A 21,127-nucleotide genomic window follows, 5' to 3' on the forward strand; every position below is an offset into this window, starting at 1 on the left:
CAGGAGAGGGGTTTGCTGTCCCAGGTGACTCTGCAGCACTGTGGGACCTGTGACAGAGGTAAAGCCGATCTCCAAGAAGAACAAGCTGCTGCTAAGAAAGTCCCTGTGGGACTTTCTATCCAGCCAGACTGTGGATATCATGCTGGGGGCCAGCCGGCTAGCTAGCAGCTCTGCAGAGAAGGACCCTGGGGTCCTGGAGGAGAACTACAGAATCACAGAATGATGTAATGGTTCACGTTGGAAGGCACCTCTGGAGGTCGTCTGGTCCAACCTCCCTGCTCAAGCAGGGCCACCTAGAGCCAGTTTTCCAAGACCGTGCCCAGATGGCTTTTAGTATCTCCAAGCATGGAGAGTCCACAAGCTGAGCATGAGCCAGCAATGCCCCCTCACGGCAAAGGCCAACAGCCTCCTGGGCTGCATTAGGAAAAGCATTGCTGACAGGTCGAGGGAGGTGATCCTTCCCCTCTTCTCAGCACTGGTGAGGTCACACCTGGAGCGCTGTGTCCAGTACTGGGCTTCCCAGGACAGAAAAGTTGTTAACCTACTAAAGCAAGTCCAGAAAAGGGCCACAAAGCTGCTTTAAGGGACTGGAGATTCTTTTGTAGGAGGAAAGTCTGAGACAGCTGGGACTGTTCAGCCTAGACAAGAAAAGGCTCGGGGGTGCTCTTATTAATGAGTGTAATACCTGATGGGATGGGGCAAAGAAGACAAGGGAGCCAAGCTCTTCTCAGTAGTTCCCAGTGGCAAGACAAGGGGTGATGGACACAGCCATACACTCATGAAATTCCATCTGAACACAAGAAAGCACTTTTTGCCCGTTAGGGTAGTCAAACACTGGAAGATGTTTCCCAGAGAAGGTGTGGAGTTTCCATCCATGACAATATTTGCCTTGACTGCAAATACTGTGGGATCCCGTGGAGAGGACTCGTGCTGGAGCAGAGAAAAAATGTAAGGAGGAAGGAGCGGCAGAAATGTTAGGTACTAACCATAACCCCCCATTCCCAATCCTCTCTGCTCCTCTCCAGGTTTGGAAGGGTAGAAGAATTGGGAATGGAGTAACTTGAGCCTGGGAAAAAGGGGAGTGGGGGTTGGGGAATGGTCTTTAATATTTTTGTCATAGTTTCTCACCTTCTAAATCTATTTTAATTGGCAATAAATTAAACTGATCTTCCGCAAGTCAACCCTTCTTTGCCCACAAAGAGAGGCTGAGAGCGCTGGGATATTGAGAAATCCCTGAGAGCCAAACAGTGGAGCAAGGACACAGGCCAGTTGGTGGCGTCTCAATCAATGGAGATTTTCAAAATTTGTTGAAGGAGGGCTGTGAGCACCTCACCTATCTGGAGCTGTCTGAGAACGGGCTTGGCTGGCAGCCCAGCTGTGGCAAAAGCAATGGGACGTAGTGTGTGATGAGTGTCAGAGTGAAAGTAGCTTCCTTGTTGTTGATAATGGCAGTGGAGTTGGGTATCCCTGAGCCCCAGAGGAGGCCAGAGGTGACCATGCAGCAAAGGTCACTCCTCGGGACTGGAGTGTATGGCCAGAGGTGGAAATGGCCGGGGTGTGGGACCAGCCTGGGACAGTCATTCTGGGACAGCTTCCTCTGGGTTCCTGGGTCCCCCAGGGAACATGGCACAGATTGGGCTCCTCTCTTCTGCACCTTTGATGCTTCCTTCACCATGACACCTGCTCCTGTACTGTGAGCACCCTGCTGTGTGCCCCCACCCTGCACACTCACACAGCTTAGCTCTACACTGGCGTTTTCCTCTCCTGGGCACTTTCTAACCAAGCCCAACCCCTCCTCCCAATTCCCCAATACAACACTCCAGGCTGGGCTGGCCCCATGGCAGTGCCCACCGCAGGGTGCTACAGAGCTCTGAGCACCCACAGCACAGCCCCAGCCCCTCTGAAGGGCACAGCAGCACTTGGGGGGCAGAGGAGGGTCAGCCTCCCCATCAGCCCCGGGGCTGGAGCACGAGGAGACAGAGGACAGTGTCTCCCTGTGTACCCTGGTCCTGTCCCCAAGAGATCCCTGTTGCCAACTGCTGGCAGCCCCTCTGTGCCAGACCCTCTCCCCAGCACAAGGCTCCTGCCCTGGGACACCTCTGACTGCTCCTGCTGCCCCAGTGACAGAGCAGCCTGTCCCAAGCTGCTGCATGCGGAAACAATTTTCTCTGTGTCATCAATGTCCCCCTGGAACTAGAGAGTTGTGCCTTTGCTCTTCTGCAGGGATCATCCATGCCTCTAGAGAGCCTTTCCCCAGGGGACTGTGTCTGTGCTGGCCTCATCGGATGCTTCTGCCCCCTTCCCATGCTCCCTGCAGGGCCCCAAGCTGGTGGTGCTGCTCTGCAGAGCCAGCAGGCTGTGGTGCATGGGAGCCATGGGGAGACAGTCCCAGGAAGGTCCCTGCTGATCATCACCATCTCCAGGGGCACCGGCACCCACAAGTGAACGCTCAGTCCAGGTCTCCTTCCCTAATTCATCATCCCATGCCCTCCTCCCCTTAGCCCATGGAGAACCCAAGCACAGCAGCATGGCCTCATGGGGGCAATTTCTTCAGACTGTTCCTGACCTCAGCTTTGGAAGAAGAGCCCAACCTGCAGACAGTGGCACTGAGAAAACCTCCTTTCATTAAAGAGATGTGACATGGGAGGGCAGCTGTGACATCGTGCCATACACATGTGCAAAGACCTCTGGGTCAGACAGAGTGGGTTCATGCCTCTGGAGACGCGGGAGGGATGCAGACATTCCTCGGCAAACATGATCATCACAGATAAAATACTCAAAGCAGAGGAGGTTTTCCAGATATATTGGAAATCACTTGTGAAGTGACATGTGAAGAGCTTATTGCTGCTGAAAGACTATGGATTGAATGAGCTTCTTCAGTGCATCTGTGAGCTCCTTGTTCCTCATGCCGTAGATGAGGGGGTTCACTGCTGGAGGAACCACTGAGTACAGAACAGCCACCAGCAGATCCAGGGATGGGGAGGAGAAGGAGGGGGGCTTCAGGTAGGCAAACATGCCAGTGCTGACGTATAGAGAGACTACGGCCAGGTGAGGCAGGCACGTGGAAAAGGCTTTGTGCCGTCCCTGCTGAGAGGGGATCCTCAGCGCAGCCCTGAAGATCTGCACATAGGACAGCACAATGAAAACAAAACACCCAAAAGCTAAACAACAAGTAACGACAGGAAGCCCGACTTCCCTGAGGTAGGATTTTGAGCAGGAGAGCTTGAGGATCTGGGGGATTTCACAGAAGAACTGGTCCAGGGCATTGCCCTTGCAGAGGGGTATGGAAAATGTATTGGCCATGTGAAGGAGAGAATTGAGAAAAGCACTGCCCCAGGCAGCTGCTGCCATGTGGACACAAGCTCTGCTGCCCAGGAGGGTCCCGTAGTGCAGGGGTTTGCAGATGGCAACGTAGCGGTCATAGGCCATGACAGTGAGAAGACAACACTCTGCTAATATCAAGAAGGTAAACAGAAAGACCTGTGCAGCACATCCCGAGTAGGAGATGGCCCTGGTGTCCCAGAGGGCATTGGCCATTGCTTTGGGGAAAGTGGTAGAGATGGAGCCCAGGTCAATGAGGGAGAGGTTGAGGAGGAAGAAGTACATGGGGGTGTGGAGGCGGTGGTCACAGGCTATGGCAGTGATGATGAGGCCGTTGCCCAGGAGGGCAGCCAGGTAGATGCCCAGGAAGAGCCAGAAGTGCAAGAGCTGCAGCTCCCGTGTGTCTGCAAATGCCAGGAGGAGGAATTCAGTGATGGAGCTGCTGTTGGACATGTGCTTCCTCTGGGTGTGGGGTTCTGTCCTTAGAGGAATAGTCAATGAACAGTTAGGGGAGACTTCTCTGAGGAAAATCAAAGTCTTTCTTCTAGACCTGCACAGTTATACACCCTTCCCCCCACACAATTCCTTCTCTAGGAGACCTTCCTTCAGCTCTGTGCCTGGAGCTCTGGGTGGTGCTGGTGAGTGTGCCCTGAGGAGAAGGGCCTCTGCCCACTGGCTGCTGAGGAGTCAGCCCTGCTCTGCGGCAGGGAGTTCATGGGAACAGTGTGGGCAGGGGCCAGACCTGGTGTTCAGCTGTGTCAGATGAAACTGCTCCTAATGCAGAAGGGCCTGTCAGCATCAGCACTGCCAGTGCTAAGGAACCAGTATGGCAGAAGGCACCTTGAGAGGTTTTAGGTGCAGAGTGAGGGGAGCTGGTCTGTCCTTCCGTCTTGTTCCGAGCTGCCCTGGGCTTGCACCTTCATGAGACAGAGGGTGATCACACTCTTACCTTACCCTGAAAAACAACCAGACACTACTGAGAGCAGAGGGACCCACCACAGACCACGCAATGTCTCACCCTTTCTCAAGGTCTCAGCACCCCACTTCTAGCCAAGGACACACAGGGCTCATTTCACCAACCCAGCAGCATTTCCTCGGTTGTAGTATCTCTGCACTTCTCCATGGGGCTTTCAGACAAAACAGAGGTGCTCTGCACAGGTCTGCATCCTGGAGGGCAGCTCACAGCTTGGAGGGACACCCCAGGGAGATAGCCAATTGTCCTCCTACTGCTGGCATCTCAGTAAGAGAAAATGGACTCTTTCCCCAGCCCCACAGGCTGCATTGCCCACAGCCCCACAGGTGAGAGGGAAGCTGGGACATCTGTTCCCATGGACACACCGGCATGAAGGGACCCACAAGATCAGTGTGGGACTCTGCAGCTGAAACTCCCATCCCCAGAGAGTCTGACATCCCCTTCGCCTCTTCTGCTGGTCTGCTGGACACAGAGGTGACTCCCAGCCTAGACCCCATGGCCGTGAGGGCTGAGGGCTGTGCTGGGTTGGAGAGGAGAGATGAAGGGGGTTGCTCGCGGAAGGCATCTGCAGTGCAGGGCTGGCCGGGAGGTGCCCATATCTCCCCTGCCACAGGCTTTCCATAAGCAGTTCCCTCCCTTCCTGCCCAGCTCTGCTGCCTGCAGCTGTCCCAGCTGGGAGCTGTTTCTCTGTCCCCATGTCTCTTCCCTGCCAGTGCTCACAGAGCCCAGCCCAGCCCCTGTGTGCCCGGCTCTGCCCTGCAGCCACGCTGTGTGTGCAGGGGCTACAGAAGAGGTCATACAAACCCTGAGGAACCTGTAAAGGTGCTGCTGGTGCTACCTGTAGGCTGGCAGGGGATGAAGGCACTTGCTGAGGCTCCTAGTACACCTCAGGGTGACAGTGTAGAAGCCTCCTCCCCTTCTCTAAGCTGCACGGCTGTGTTTCCATCCAACCCAGCTGAGCCAGAGAAAAGTGGAAGCACAGATTCAGGAAAGCACAGACTCAAGCAGGAAACCCCTGCCATGACCGTACTCATGAAAAGTCCCCTCAGAAATGCTCTGGGCATGATCTGGAGCTGTGAGCAGCCCTGACCCACGCAGCAGAAGGACCCTGCCCTGCCGGGGGTCCCTCCTTCCAGCCACAGCTTCTCCCCACAGCGCTGTGGGGAGCTCCCCGGGCAGGCTGAGTGCTGACCCTGGCAGGCGGCTGAATCCCTGCCCCAGCACGCAGCACCCTGGGGTGCAGGGACCCTGCTCTGAAGGACAGCCCTGGGCACCCCTGCCTGCACACCCAGCATCACACCCCTGCGGTCCTTCCTGGAAGAAGGCAGCCATCATGTCTTCTGCCTCTGAGTGCAGGGAATCCACATGACCATGTCCTCCTCCTCAACAGCAGAGAAGTTGTGAGAGCTCTCCTGAAAGATCCCAGAGGCTGTGGGATGTGCCACCTTTTGGAGATCTCGCCAGGAACTGCAGATGCATTGCCCTGCAGCCACAGACTTACCGTGTCGAGGGCTGTGAAGATTTCTCCCCCAGTGAGCTCTCAGCATCCTCCCAGCCCAGGCTGCCTTTAACCTCTCTCTGCCTCACTGCTCTCCCCTCGCTGCCTGCAGGCAGTGCCCTCAGCCCTGCTGCCCTTTGCAGAGGAGCTGCTCCTGGGCAGAGCTGTCTCTCTGCAGCGCTGCCCGCTTGCCAGGAGCTCCCTCCATGCCAGGAGCCCAGCCCAGCTCAGCAGCAGAGGACCAGCCCAAGGCAGCACTTTCTCTGCTCCCCCCTCCCCTCCACTCCCGGCTCCCTCGAGGTGTCCCGGGGTCTCCAGGGCTGACAACTACTGAAAGGCAGCAGGGTCACTCCTGGGGAACACAGCTGGAAGCAGACTGAAGTCATCACTGCCTGTCCCTCTCTAAACACTAGACGGGCTGAGTCCTGCAGCGGGAATTGCTCTGCCAGGGAGTGCGGATATGCAGGAGGTGCCAATGTTCCCCTCTGGAAACCCCTGTTCCTGTCCCATTGTCAGGCAGGGCACGTAGGCAGTGACAGGCAGGGCATCCTTTCCACCTGAGCAGGGCAGGGATTGAGCCAAGTCCAGGTAGGCATCTCAGCTCTCCTCAGTATTCCTGGAGGCCGGAGGGGGATTGGGCTTCTCCAGTACACCCCACAGACCCACAGAAGGTGGGATTCCACTTGCCTCAGCTCAGCTGCACAAAATCCCTGTGAGCTCCTTCTCTAAGCTGCCATGTCAATAGTGGAGACAGAGGCCAGGAGTGAGCTTGTCCAATGCAAACACCTGGTGACATTTGCGGTGCCAGAGGTGGTTCAGGACATGTGCAGGAGACTGCAAGCTCTAGTGGAGCAATTCTGAGAGACAGGGCAGCATCTGGGCACCATGTCTTGGAGGCTGGTGGGGAATCCCTTTGGCCAACTGCAATGATAGAAGATGATCACACTTAGGACAACCAAACCTGTACCTGCTGAGGATGTTTAGGGCAGCCGATAGAGGTATTCACCCAACAAAATGAAGTCATGTGCCACAGGGGGAGCTCAGTCTGCCTGTCTCTTCTCCATCAGTTGTATTTCCTGCATCTTCACTAAGCGGAACCGAAGGTTTACCATGGACATCCCTACATTGCCTACCCTGTTGCAGGGCAGCTGCTCAACCTAATGGCCAAATGCAGGCCTGTAGGGCTCCCTCAGATGCCAAAGCTGCCCAGCACAACTGCATGGTGCAGCTGGCTGGGCAGTGCAGGACCTACAGCACAGCTATCCCCATTCAGGGCTGGTCCATAACAGACACCCCAGGGCATCTCAGGTACATTTGGTGCGTGTGAGCAAGAGACTGAATGCCACCACTGCAGTGAGACAAGGTCTGTCCCATGTCTGTCCAGCAGCCGCAGGCAGTGCATCAATACGAGGCACGTCACAGCAGGGTCTCCGCTCGTGTGCCAACACTTCCAAATGCTGCTGATTCTTCTTACCCCCATCCTTTATTCACCCCCTTGATGATGCAATCCAGGAAGAGGTGAATGATTTTCACACTATGACCGGACAACAGGATGTCCTTAGCAAAGCATGTCTTCAGCAGCAACTTGTCCTTCCTGGAGGTCAGCTTCACCTCTACCACAGGCCCTCCAGGCTGCAGAGACACTGCAGACAGCAAAGTCCTCTCCTGCCAGGACTGCACAGTCCAAACATGGTTCTCTCTGGCACTGGGGAGCACAGGGTGTGCGCTCTTTATGGGCACATCATTTCATCCTTACATTGCCATCTGCCATCCACTCCAGCATGCCTCTGCTCTCAAGGAAAGGCTTTGCTTGCACAGGATCTTGGGCACCAGGTCTGTGATAAGGCTGAGGCTGGCCCTGGTGGCACCAAGCTGAGGTGCTGCAGCCCAAATGTGCACCAATGGCCTCAGCCTGGAGCACAGACAGGAGCGGCTGGAGCCCCGTGTGCTGTCACAGAGCTGTGACATTGATATAATACCTGCTGAGGTGTGGTGGGACAGGTCAGGAACCTTGAGGTGCTGCAATGGATGGATAGAGGCTCTTCAGAAAAGACAGGTGGGGAAGATCAGGAGGGGGAGGCCCTCAGTGTGAGGGAGCTGCCTGGGTGTATGGAGGTCCTCTATGGGATGGGCAGCAGATTGGGTGAGCTTTTGTGGGGGAGGGTCACAGGAGAGACCAGGCAGGGAGACATGCTGGTGGGAAATAAGTACCTGGAGTCAGGTGAGGAAGAGGACAAAGTCTTATTGAAGCAATTTGAGGAAGGCCAGTTCAAAGACCCCACACCACCCTTAGGGACTTTAATTGCCCTGACCTCATGGGAAGGGGAAACTGCAGGGTGCAAAGAGTCCCAGAGGTTTCTGCAGGTTCCTGGGACCAGCTTCTTAGCACAGCTGCCATGTGTGCCCACATAGGTGATGCTCACCTGGATCTGGTAATTTCTGTAATGGTGCCCTCCCACCAAAGGGTGGGATATCACCAACCCCAGGGTCAAGCTGGCTGTGACTTTGTGGATCTGAAACCTGAAATCCTCCAAAAACAGAGATCACAGAGAGTCTCTTCATTTCCTACAGCATCATTCAGGCTGGAAGGGACCTTGGGATGTATCTCGACCAACCTCCTGCTCCAAGCAGTTTTCGTCTCTCCTCCGAATAGCTCTCCCCATCCCATGCTAGCCGACTTGCCGTTGCCATGCAAATCGCGCCTCATCTCTCCACAGTGTTTGAGGCATTAACTCTTTCAGTCTCTCACACATACTCCCCACGGGGCCCTGAGCTGGCGGTGCTGCTCTGTAGAGCGAGGGGGCTGTGGTGCCCTGGGGCCATGGGGTGACCCTGCAGTGGCCATGCTGGCAATGGTGAGAAGCAGACCCAGCCAGACAGGGATCGCTGCTGCTGAGCCCCTTTCCATCTCCCACTTCCCAGCTGGCCTATGGCCAAGGAAGGTGCTTAGGAGGATCATGAGACATTTCCATATGACGTTTCCTCAGCCACCTCCAGTGTCTCCTAAAGAGCCTGTACATCACAGTCCCCAAAGCTGTGCTACCTGTCCCACCACGTCAGCACAGTGGTTCCCTCAGAAGCTCTGTCATGGACTAAGGGGCTCCCGATCCTCCTGGCTGTGTCCCAGGCTGAGGGCATTGGTGCACATTTGGGTTGCAGCAGCTCAGCAAAGTCTTCTCGTGTACAAAACTGGAACCAAGCACCCAGGACCCCACGTATGCAAAGGCTTTGCTTCAGAGCAAAGACATGCTGGGAAGGATGGCAGGTGGCAACGTAAGGATGAAATGAGATGCTCGTGAAGACAACAATCCCTGCAGTCCCCAAGGCCAGAGGAAAACAGGCCTGGGCCATGCCAGCCTTGCAAGAGAGCAGTTTGCTGCCTGAGGGGACTCTGCAGCACCTTGTGCCAATCTCCAGGAACACAAGGGACCCCTGAGAAAGTCCCTGGGTGAGGTAAGGCTGCAATCCGGCCAGACTGTGGACATCAGTGGTGTGGGGTTTTCTTCATATGGTCACGGGGAGAGGTGGGTAGAGGACAGGGGAGAAGAGAACTGTCAGGGGTTGAGAGTATAGGGCCATGAGTGGAGACCCTGGTGTGATGTGCCTCCCAATCTTGCAGCAGCCCTGGGTGTAGACGAGATGGACCTTGCCTCCTTGCCGGGGTGTTGGCATTCCGGTGCTAGTAAAAAGGCACCGGACCCCTTTGGGAGGCCCTGGTGTGTCTGCCCAGCCCCCACTCCAGTGGGACATGGCTTTCCTGGAGGTCCTGTGCCATATTTGCCAGCCACATGCAGTTGCGCTGGGCACCCCAGGCACCTGGCATGGCACCAGAGGCCTTTCTTATGCCCTTAGAAAGAGCCTTGCAATGATATCGGTGCCTGCAATGCAGGGATGTGCCCGTGCCTGAGTTTTGTAGTAAGCTGAGCTCTAGTGAGTGCAGTGGAGGGAGCCCAGAGAGAGCCCTGACCCTCCTTCTGCTGCACTCCTCCTTTTGGCCAGCTGGTAGGCCAGCAGCTGCCATGGACATGTGAGTCTAAGAGACGTTCAGATGCCCTAACCATTGGGTGTAACCTGAGGTGACCAAGGGACCCTCCCTCCCAGCCCCCCAGCTCATGCTCAGGCAGGTGGGGGTGTCCCATGGATGCTCCATCAGCGCTTGCAGACACGGCCACAAGTCCTGGACCACCCCTGGCACCTCAGATGCCACCAGGTGTTTGTGTGTGAGCAGCTGACTGCCACCCTCCATCCCCATGGATCACAGAGGGAGCTCAGGGCAGGGGCTGCTCTGCAGGCACCCATTTTGTGCACGCTGAGCTGAAGCAAGAGGAATCTCAGCTCCTGTGGGGTGCATGGGGAAGAGCTGAACCCCACTGCAGTCTCTGGGCTACTCACCAGAGAGGAAATACCTGATGGACTCAGCTGAACCCCTGCCCTGCACGGTGGGGAAATGATCCCTGCCTGTCACTGCCACGGTGTCCTGCCTGGCAAGGGGACAGGGATAGGGGTCAAGGGAGACAAATATTGAAACACTTCGTAGACCCCCACGGCGTGTTAGGGCAAATCCCACTTCTAAACTCTGTCTCTCCAGTTCAGAGAGGGACAGTCAGTGATTGCTTCAGTTAGCGTCTGCCTACGCTCCCCAGGAGAGACCCTGCTGCCCTTCAGGAGACGTCAGCCCTTGGAGCCCCAGGGACATGTGGAGAGAGCCCAGAGGGGGCAGAGAAAGTGCTGCCTTGGGCTGGTCCTCTGCTGCTGAGCTGGGCTGGGCTCCTGGCATGGAGGGAGCTCCTGGCAAGCGGGCAGCGCTGGGAAGCGGGCAGCGGGCAAGCGGGCAGCGAGGGGAGAGCAGTGAGGCAGAGAGAGGTTAAAGGCAGCCTGGGCTTGGAGGACGCTGAGAGCTCACTGGGGGAGAAATCTTCACAGCCCTTGACAGTGTAAGTGTGTGGCTACAGGGCAATGCAGCTGCAGTTGCTGGAGGGATCTCCTAAAGCTGGCACATCCCACAGCCCATGGGATCTGTAAGTACAATTCTCACAGTTTCTCTAGTGCAGAGGATAAGGACGTCTTGTGGAGCAGGGCTTCCTTGCTGCACCGTCAGAGGGACAGGGCATGATGTGTCTCTGGGTGCAGTGCAATGCAGAGGCTTCCTGGAGCAGCCTCCTAAAGCAGGCATAGCCCATGTCTAAGAAGATCTGCCAGGAAGGCTCTCGAGGCTCCTTCGGTGTTGAGGAGGACATGCTTCAGAGCAGGGCTTCCGTGCCGCACCGTCAGAGGGACAGGGCATGACCGCTGCCTTCTCCCAGGAACAACCGCAGGGGTGTGAAGCCGGGTGTGCAGGCAGGGGTGCCCAGGGCTGTCCTTCCGAGCAGGGTCCCTGTGCCCCTGGGTGCTGTGTGCCACGGCAGGGAGTCTGCTGCCTGCCAGGGTCAGCACTCAGCCTGCCCGGGGAGCTCCCCATGGCTCTGCAGGGAGAGGCTGTGGGTGGAAGGAGCCACCCCCGTCAGGGCAGGGTCCTTCTGCTGTCCAAAGGGTGCTGCATGGGTCAGGGCTGCTCACAGCTCCACATCACCCCCAGGACATTTCCCAGGGGACTTTTCAAGAAGCGTGTCAAGGCAGGGGCTACCTTGTGTAAAGGTTTTTCCAGTTTCCTGCTGTGCTGGTGGTGGTGGTGAGGAATGGTGATGGTTCTTTCAGTTTTGGACGAATGACCGAGACTCCTACAGCGTTACAGTGAGTTATCAATAGGTTCCCAGGAACCTGATAAAGTCCCTTCACCCATTCGTTTGCCTACAGAAAGCACCAATGTCACCTTTATGGTGTCTTCAGGGTTCATCTGAGGTGCTCCTTAGGACTTGCCAACACACAGATGGCCCTGGCCAGTGCCCTGCTGCCAGGAGGAGTCTGCAACGCAGAGCTGAAGCACCCAGTGCGTGGGATGGGCTCTGTGAGCATTGGCAGGGAGGAGACATGGGGACAGAGAAACGGCTCCTGGCAGGGACAGCTCCAGGCAGCAGAGATCTGAAGGCTGAGGGGGATCTGAGCACCTCCCTGCCAGCCCTTCAGTGAGCATGCCTTTTCCCCAGTCAAGGCCCCCTGGGCTCTTCTCCCACCCAGCAGAGCTTCTGCCCTCAAGGTCAGGGCTTCCAGGGCGGGAGTTGCCTCCTCTGCAGCAGAGGAGACTCTCCCGAGTGCCTGTCTGTCCGTCCTGGCCCTGCTTCCCTTGGCACAAGCACTGGGGCATTTCTCTTGGTTTCCCCACCCCTCCCTGGTGCTGCTGCTCTTGTTTTCAGGCTCTCTGGGAAAGGGGGTTTCAGCTGCAGCTCAGCAGCTGATCCTGCAGGTCCTGCCATGCTCATGTTTCCGTGGGTGCAAGGCGGCTCTGTGGGGCACTGGGCAAAGCAGTCCATGGCATGGGGATCAGGCTGACTGTCCGTTAAGGACACCCCATTTGTAGGGCATCCAGAAGAGCAGAGCTCTTCCCTGGGGAGGGGAGGGTGGAGATCATCTGCCCTTTCAGGCTGGATTCAGCTGTTCCCAGCAGAATCCAATTTCCTTTCAGGGGAACATCTGAGTGTGATCACCATCCAGACCAAAGAGGTGAGAGCCAAGGACAGCTGGGAGCAAGACTGATGGACAGACCAGCTCTCCTCCATCTGCACTAAGGGTCTGTCCTTCTGCCTCTCAGGACTCTCAGTGTAGCACTTGTGGTGTAGCAGAAATGCCAAGGATTTCTGCCTTCAGAAAACACTCCCCAGATGTGAGAGGGGCAACAGGAGCAAAATAAACAAAACAAAAGCCCTGCACCTTGCTTCTGCAGTTGGGTGAATTGGGAAGGACAATGCTGAAAAGCTCTTTGAAACCATGAGTAACTTGACCCTGAGATCACTCCTGGTTCCTGTTTAGCTGTGGCTGCACAGCAGGACTGATTCCTCCACAGAAGAGTCCCCTGCTCCCCACTACACCCCAACCCAGCACAGACCAGAGCTCAAGCCAGGGAGCTGCACGAAGGCCGTCCTGGAAAGAGAGAGGCCACGAGGGCTGTTTCTCTGAGACATGGAATAGCTTTTCCTCAGAGAAGTCTCTGCTCACTTGTCACTGCCTTTTCCTCCTTGACCAGGCCCTTTGCACAAAGTAAGCAGATGTCCAACAGCAGCTCCATCACCCAGTTCCTCCTCCTGGCGTTCATGGACACACGGAAGGAGCTGCAGCTCTTGCGCTTCTGGCTCTTCCTGGGCATCTACCTGGCTGCCCTCCTGGGCAACGGCCTCATCATCACCGCTGTAGCCTGTGACCACTGCCTCCACACCCCCATGTACTTCTTCCTCCTCAACCTCTCTGTTCTTGACCTGGGCTCCATCTCCACCACTGTCCCCAAATCCATGGCCAATTCTCTGTGGGACACCAGAGCCATTTCCTACTTGGGGTGTGCTACTCAGGTATTTTTCTTTCTCCTTTTCTTATCAGCAGAGTGTTGTCTTCTCACCATCATGGCCTGTGACCGCTACGTTGCCATCTGCAAACCCCTGCACTACGGGACCCTCCTGGGCAGCAGAGCTTGTGTCCACATGGCAGCAGCTGCCTGGGGCAGTGGGTTTCTCAATGCTGTGCTGCACACGGCCAATACATTTTCCATACCACTCTGCCACGGCAATGCCCTGGACCAGTTCTACTGTGAAATCCCCCAGATCCTCAAGCTCTCCTGCTCACACTCCTACCTCAGGGAAGTTGGCCTTGTTGTGGTTAGTGCTTTTCTTGTTTTTGGATGTTTTGTTTTCTTCGTGCTGTCCTATGTGCAGATCTTCCGGGCTGTGCTGAGGATCCCCTCTGAGCAGGGACGGCACAAAGCCTTTTCCACGTGCCTACCTCACCTGGCCGTGGTCTCCTTGTTTCTCAGCACTGCCATGTTTGCCTACCTGAAGCCCCCCTCCATCTCCTCCCCATCCCTGGATCTGGTGGTGGCAGTTCTGTACTCGTTGGTTCCTCCAGCAGTGAACCCCCTCATCTACAGCATGAGGAACAAGGACCTCAGGGATGCTCTGTGGAATCTATTTGAATACATCCTACTTCAGCATCAATAAGATGCCCATCATCTTCATAGCACTCCCAGGGTATCTCAGGAAATGCCAAAACTTTGTGCTTTGGTTTGGTTTGGTTTTTTCTTTCTTTCTTTTGTCCTTCTTTTGTTTATAGCTTTGATGTTATAATTTACCTTTATGTAATACTATTATGGCCCTCCTGCTTTTTTTTTGTTTTGTTTTGACCCAAAACCTCTTATACATAAGGAGCCAGGCTCCCTTTGATAAACACAATAAAGAAAACAGCAGAAAAGTATTTTCCTCATCACCCACCACTTCTATCTTGTGTGGAAAAGGACAACAGCAGGACCGGGTCTTTTCCGTGCTGGTGTCTCCTCACTTCCCCCCTGTCCTGCTGTGTCCTTGCTTTTGTGTAAGCCCTAAGGTCTCATGTAACTTGTGACAGTCCTGTTGCCTCCACAGTGGCATGCCTGTGGCTGCAGGAGGAGCAGGCCATGTGAGCCACTGTGTCAGAGCTGGCTTCCCTGCCAGCACCACCGTCACCAAAGGGACTCCTCAGGACAGGGCCAGAAGACCGGGTGCCTCTTCCAAAGCTGGTGTCAGGAATACAGCCAAGGAGCTGCTCCCAAAACAGGCCTCTTGCTGTGCTCATTGCCTCTTGCTGGGGTAATCAGAGAAATAGCACAAGGACCATTCCATGGGACCCCCTTCAACTGGCCAATCTGCATGAAAAATATGGGCAGAAGCCTGGCGAGAGCGAGACTGAATATCTGTGCTGTGCCTCCTTAACCGGAGGAGAGCATATGATGTTAGAGCAAGGCAAAGCGGATGGCTTTGGGGGACCAGGAGTGTTCTTGAACGAGGGAGCAGCCCCTAACGCTGAGCCACACTCCATTACACGCTGAGTAGCTTATTGGGCAGGGGCACAGAGCCTTGGGATAGAGGGGAGCCACTGCTATGCCAATACGATCATGAAGCGAGCTTTCTACTGCCGTTACAAAAGCAGCCTGCCTGCAGGCTGTGAATGACAGGGGTGCACATGGTAATTACCCTCTCTCTGCCCGTGTAGACCCCCCAGCCATGAGACCCCTGCTAAGGGGAGCCCCTGCTGCCTGACAATCGTACCTCATTGCAAAGAGGGATGAAATAAGACAAAACATACAACATCACGCTCAGGAGGGTCAGGGCAGCCAAGCCCAGCTTTGACCCATCCCGACCTGGGCAGACTTAGTGCACAGCACTGTAAATCATCGTCAAGAAATGGGGAGGGATGAACTGACACCAGCAGGACAATCCCAAGCTGATGCAGAAAGCAGAGTAAGTAATTAATTACTCCGGCAAGTAAGACAGGCTCCCCAGACCCCCAGACACCTGCCCTGATCTCATGAACCCCCTGATGGAAGCTCATCAATGGGATAACACAGACGGCTCTCTTATCTATGTCCCAATGGGCTGTCAGAGATAACTAGTAACATTTTCAATATACACGGGAGATAAAATGTTAATAATTTCAAGTTTGGATGCCCAAAGAACTAATGTTAAGCATGCCCAAGAAAGGGTTAAATAACAGGATTTACAGGCCAAAGTGAAATGTTCCCCATAGCTAAAGTAAACTGGTGATTGCCAGGGGAGCAAAGGATATCAAGGCACCAGTTAGCAGTAGTTTCAGGGAAGGAAAATGGTTTGGGCCTTGAGGTATTACAAGGACGAGTTTGGAAAGGACTGGACAGTGGTGTTTGGTCTTGTGGCTGCCGGGAGTGTCCTTGGTTAGCGGAGTGAAAATGAGCAGCTCCCCATGGGTGTCAGTGAACTGGCAGAGTTCACTGCTGTGAGCTGCCCCCACGCTGCCTGACTCAACAATAACCCATGTCCCTCACTCTCCTCTCTCTGCCGCTGCTGGGATGGGTATTGTGGAGGTCACAGCTGACCTAGAAAAAAGACACCTTATCTCCCAAACGCACTCCCCATATAATTCCCCAGTGTGACCAGTTAAAAAGCAGATGGGAGATGGTGCCTAACTATAGACTACAGAAAGTCAAATGCAAACACTTCTACTCCTACAGCTGCCGTCCCGAATACTGGTACATCAACTGCCACCTTCCAAGCTGCCACTCACCCCCAGATGGTGGTAGGAGATGTAAAAGATATGTTCTTTATGGTGCTGCTGCAGGAGGAGGAGTACAGAAAACTTGCTTCTACCTGGGATGGGATACACTTTATTTTTAATTGTAAAGTACAAATAGATTGTACACAAGTAACTTGACCTCTTTCTATGACAAGGTAACGCACTTAGTGGATGAGGGAAAGGCTGTGCATGTTGTCTGCCTTTGACCATGTTTCCCACAGCATTCTCCTGCAGAAACTGGCTGCTCATGGCTTGGAGGAGCATGAGCTTCTGTGGGAAAACAACCTGGCGGGATGGCCGGGCCCAAAGAGTTGTGGTGACGGGAATTAAATCCAGTTGGCGGCCGGTCACAAGTGCTGTTCCCCAGGGCTCAGTACTGGGGCCAGTTCTCTTTAATATCTTTATCAATGATCTGGATGAGGGCATTGAGTGCACCCTCAGTAAGTTTGCAGACAACACCAAGTTGTGTGGGAGCGTTGATCTGCCTGAGGGCAGGAAGGCTCTGCAGAGGGATCTGGACAGGCTGGGTCGATGGGCTGAGGTCAATTGTATGAGGTTCAACAAGGCTCAGTGCTGTATCCTGCTCTCCCTATGGGACATGACTGCAGTCGTTCATATGAATACTTCTATAAACTGCCATGAACATACTGAGTGGGAAAAGGTTCTTTTGGCCTTTATTTGGGCAGCAGCTGTCATTTCACTTGGCCAAAGGAATTTCCTACCAGGCTCATGTATGATCCCTGAGATGTTGCCCTGGCTTTATGAACTTCTGCATTAGAGCTTGCAGTTGCCTGCAGGTATCTTGGACCACCACTGGCAACGCCAATGTCACCAGGTATTTGCATCTGAACACCTCACTGCTGCCCTCCATCTGCATTAATTAGCAAGGGAGCTGAGAGAAGGAGCTCCCATGCAGGTGCCTATGTTGTGCACTCCTGGACAGAGGGCAGAGGAATCCCACCTCCTGTGGGTTTGTGGCAGGCATGGGAGGGAGCTGAGTCTCCTTCAAATACTAGGAATGGAAACGCAGGATGAGATGCTCCATGGACTCAGCTGAATCCCTTTCCTCAGCAGGGGTAAGGGAGATCCCTGCCTGCCACTGTCTGAGAGTGCTGTCTAACAATGAGACCAAAAAAGGTGATATTTAGATGGAACTTTGTCTCTGAGAGGAGAAATGACTCTGCTGGAAAGCATTGTCTCTCCCCAGGTGAGGGAGGGAACATGAGTGCTGCCTTCAGCCTGTTTCCCAGCAGGTTCCCCTGCAGCCCCAGGGACACCTGGAGGGAGCCCAGAGGGGGCAGAGAAAGTGCTGCCTTGGGCTGGTCCTCTGCTGCTGAGCTGGGCTGGGCTCCTGGCATGGAGGGAGCTCCTGGCAAGCGGGCAGCGCTGCAGAGAGACAGCTCTGCCCAGGAGCAGCTCCTCTGCAAAGGGCAGCAGGGCTGAGGGCACTGCCTGCAGGTGCAGAGGGGAGGGGAGAGAAATAAGAGAGATGTTACAGGCTGTGTGGGGTGGGATGGTGCTGAGAGCTCGCTGGAGGAGAAATCTTCACAGGCCTCTACGTGGTAAGTGTCTGGCAGCAGGGCAATGCACAGGAGTGTCTTGGAGGGCTCTCCTAGCCATGGCACATCATGCTGCAGATAGGGATTGCCAGGATGGCTCTCAGAGTTTACTCACTGTGGAGTCAGAACATGCTCCAAAACAGGGCTCCCCTGCCACACTGTTAGAGGACAGGACATGGCGGCTGCCTTCTCCTGGGGCTGGCTGCAGGGGTGTGCAGGCAGGGGTGCCCAGGGCTGTCCTTCAGAGCAGGGTCCTGGTGCCGCAGGGGGCTGAGTGATGGGGCAAGGACTCTGCCCCCTGCCAGGGTCAGCACCCAGCCTGCCCGGGGAGCTCCCCAGGGTGCTGTGGGTAGAAGCTGTGGGTGGAAGGAGGGACCCCACGCAGGACAAAGCAGGGAACGGAAGGGAAGGGAAGAGAAGGGCAAGGCAGGGTCCTTCTGCTGTCAGGAGTGTGCTTCGTGGGTCAGGGCTGCTCACAGCTCCAGATCACCCCCAGAGCATTTCCAAAAGGATTTTTCAAGAGGACGGTCAAGGTGAGGGTTACTTGAAAGGGAAAGAGCCTGAGCTTTGAGTTTTCTACTCCTGGTTGGCTGGGTGATGAATGACAAATGCAAATTCATCTTTCAGGTTTGGGTGGGGATCTGAGACTCTTCAGCTGTTATGCTGACAGATGTAAAAGTCTCACAGAAGCATCATCAACTCCAGCTTCCCTCTGCTTCAGCTCACAGAGAGCTCCAGCATCACCTGTGCAATCTCCCCATGACTTTGCATCCCTTTGCAGAGAATCCTGCTGATGCTGCTTGTTTCCTTCCCCTCCTGTCTGTGCTTCCCTTGCTCTTCCCCTCAACTTGCTGGGGAGTGGGGTTTCAGCTGCAGCTCAGATGCTGACCCTGTGGGTCCTGTCATGCAGATGGGAATTCCCTTTTCTCCACTCTGCCCTGTTTCTTTTGGGGGATAATATGTGAGTGTGAACATGCTGGAGGTCGAAGAGGTGCAAGCACAAAGAAGCCAGGAAAAAGGCTGATGCACAGACCACCTCCCCTCACTGGGCACTAAGATGTAGGCAAACCTTTTGCCTCTCCCCAGGTACAGCTGTTCACTCCCAGTGCAGTAAAAATGCTCCTTTTGCTCCCAAAGAACAATCCCCTGGTAATCTTACGGTTATGAGTGGGTAACGTCTGACCTAAGCTGTGAGCAGGAATGCCTAATCCTCACCCCGCCCCACTGTAGGGCAGGAGTGTCTCCTCTGGAGCCCACAGCTGAGACCCCGCTCCTCCCTGTACACTCAACAAGCAACCAAAGGAGCTCTACAAAAGGAGCTGAATGAATGTGCTCCCAAAGAATAAGATAATTGGAGCATTTCTGTGAGAAAATTTGAGTTGTATTTCAAGATGTTTGTCCTAAGCTGTCAATGACCTCTCTTCCTTGGACAGGTCCCCATGCCCTGAGGTAGCAGATGTCCAACAGCAGCTCCATCACCCAGTTCCTCCTCCTGGCATTTGCAGACACACGGGAGCTGCAGCTCTTGCACTTCTGGCTCTTCCTGGGCATCTACCTGGCTGCTCTCCTGGGCAATGGCCTCATCATCACTGCCGTAGCCTGCGACCACCGCCTCCACAGCCCCATGTACTTCTTCCTCCTCAACCTGTCTGTTTTTGATCTGGGCTCCATCTCCACCACTGTCCCCAAATCCATGGCCAATTCCCTCTGGGACACCAGGGCAATCTCCTACGCCAGATGTGCTGCCCAGGTCTTTCTCTTTCCCTTCTTGATGTCAGCAGAGTTTTATCTGCTCACCGTCATGGCCTATGACCGCTACATTGCCATCTGCAAACCCCTGCACTACGGGACCCTCCTGGGCAGCAGAGCTTGTCTCATCATGGCAGCAGCTGCCTGGGGCAGTGGGTTTCTCAATGCTGTGCTGCACACGGCCAATACACTGACAATCCCCCTCTGCCACGGCAATGCTGTGGACCAGTTCTTCTGTGAAATCCCCCAGATCCTCAAGCTCTCCTGCTCACGCTCCTATGTCAGGGAAGTTGGGCTTCTTGTGGTTAGTTTTGCTTTGGCTTTTGGGTGTTTTGTTTTCATTGTCCTGTCCTATGTGCAGATCTTCAGAGCCGTGCTGAGGATCCCCTCTGAGCAGGGACGGCACAAAGCCTTTTCCACGTGCCTCCCTCACCTGGCTGTGGTCTCCCTGTTTATCAGCACTATCATGGTTGCCTGCCTGAAGCCCTCCTCCATCTCCTCCCCATCCCTGGATCTGGCGGTGGCTGTTCTGTACTCGGTGGTGCCTCCAGCAGTGAACCCCCTCATCTACAGCATGAGGAACCAGGAGCTGAAGGAGTCCATTAGGAAAGTGATTTCATGGCTGTTTGTCAATATTTATAAACTTCCCATCACTCTCCACAAATGACATCTAGTGTATCCCAGTGCAGGCCAGTACTTTGTTTATGGTTTTATCCTTCCTTTTTTCATAGCAGTACCTGTATTGTTATTTATGGTTATTATGTTCCTACATAATCATTTGTGTTCAGCTCACTCTCCTGAGAAATGAACCCGTCTCTCTGTCCCTCTCACCTGAAACCTGGATAAATATTTTCTAACACTTTTTCAGAGCTCAGAGCATCTCTGTCATAACATAACATCTCCCCCATGCAGTTCCTCAAGGTTTGGCTGTTCTTCCACAGCTGATCTCAACAACAGGCCCAGGAATTTCACTGCAAAAGGGCCTGAGTAAAAACCTCGTTGTCACGTGGGTAGCTGTTAGAGAACAAGGGTTGGATTTAGGACACGTGTTATTGTGTATTGACAGTGGAGATGTTGAACGCTCACTGAGATACTGTCATACTGCGCTGTCCCAGTGCGTGACAGGGCAGAGGACATCCTCCAGGAGAGGAATCTGGAGCTGCCTGGAGAGCCCGCGACATACGCATGGACCGCGGGTGCCTGGGGTGGTCACTGCCTGGAGCCCCACAAAGTGAGAGGTTGCCCAAGGTGGAGTCAACCCAAGGGAAAGCACTAAATCCAGGTGTCTGCAAGGAAACAAAGATGGACACGGCCAACCCTACACAGACCAGCTCCAACAGGCAACAGCACCTTTACAGCCACCACACCACCAGCAGCACCTGCACAGCCACGAGCAGCACAGCTGGCCCCATCCCGTTCCCCCTCTCAGGCTGACCTGGTGTGAAGGCTGCACGAGTGCTCCCTACATTCCCGGCAGAACTCACCTGCAGGCTTACACACCCCCGCGGTCCCTCCAGTGTGGGCCTGGGCTTTGGGTCTGCCCACACTCAGAGATACTACCCGCTTGGCAGTTCCAGCCCTGGGTCTCTCCAGACCCTGGTGTCCTCGTCCTCCTTGCCAGCCCCACTTAGAACTGACCAGCACAGCACGTACATACATTCACGCCCAAACACACACACAACAGTGAGCCCACTCACACAGCAAACAGCCAGGAGCAGAGTTTCATAAAGGGTGTAGTTTAACCCTGGTAGGCAGCTCAGCACCACACAGCTGCTCACTCGCTGCCCCACAGCACAGTGGGGGAGAGGATCGGAAGGGTAGAAGTGAGACAACTCGTGGGTCGGGATAAAGACAGTTTAACAGGGA

At 54.8% G+C, this 21,127-nt stretch overlaps 3 protein-coding genes across 3 annotated transcripts; 2 read left to right on the top strand and 1 right to left on the bottom strand.

Annotated features, from left to right (window-relative positions):
- Nucleotides 1–2,838: 2,838 nt before the first annotated feature.
- Nucleotides 2,839–3,429, bottom strand: LOC142403880 (olfactory receptor 14J1-like). Its single transcript, XM_075490179.1, has one exon. It carries the CDS (start codon nucleotides 3,427–3,429, stop codon nucleotides 2,839–2,841), a length of 591 nt encoding a protein of 196 aa, XP_075346294.1.
- Nucleotides 3,430–12,931: 9,502 nt separating this feature from the next.
- On the top strand, nucleotides 12,932–13,870 carry LOC142403918 (olfactory receptor 14A16-like). The gene has a single exon (XM_075490220.1). It carries the CDS (start codon nucleotides 12,932–12,934, stop codon nucleotides 13,868–13,870), a length of 939 nt encoding a protein of 312 aa, XP_075346335.1.
- A 5,035-nt stretch (nucleotides 13,871–18,905) lies between these two features.
- Nucleotides 18,906–19,928, top strand: LOC142403919 (olfactory receptor 14J1-like). Its single transcript, XM_075490221.1, has one exon. The coding sequence runs from the start codon at nucleotides 18,969–18,971 to the stop codon at nucleotides 19,926–19,928; it is 960 nt and encodes a 319-aa protein (XP_075346336.1). The 5' UTR covers nucleotides 18,906–18,968.
- Nucleotides 19,929–21,127: the final 1,199 nt, after the last annotated feature.

This window comes from Mycteria americana, unplaced genomic scaffold (assembly GCF_035582795.1).
Source record: "Mycteria americana isolate JAX WOST 10 ecotype Jacksonville Zoo and Gardens unplaced genomic scaffold, USCA_MyAme_1.0 Scaffold_46, whole genome shotgun sequence".
NCBI classification, from domain to species: domain Eukaryota; kingdom Metazoa; phylum Chordata; class Aves; order Ciconiiformes; family Ciconiidae; genus Mycteria; species Mycteria americana.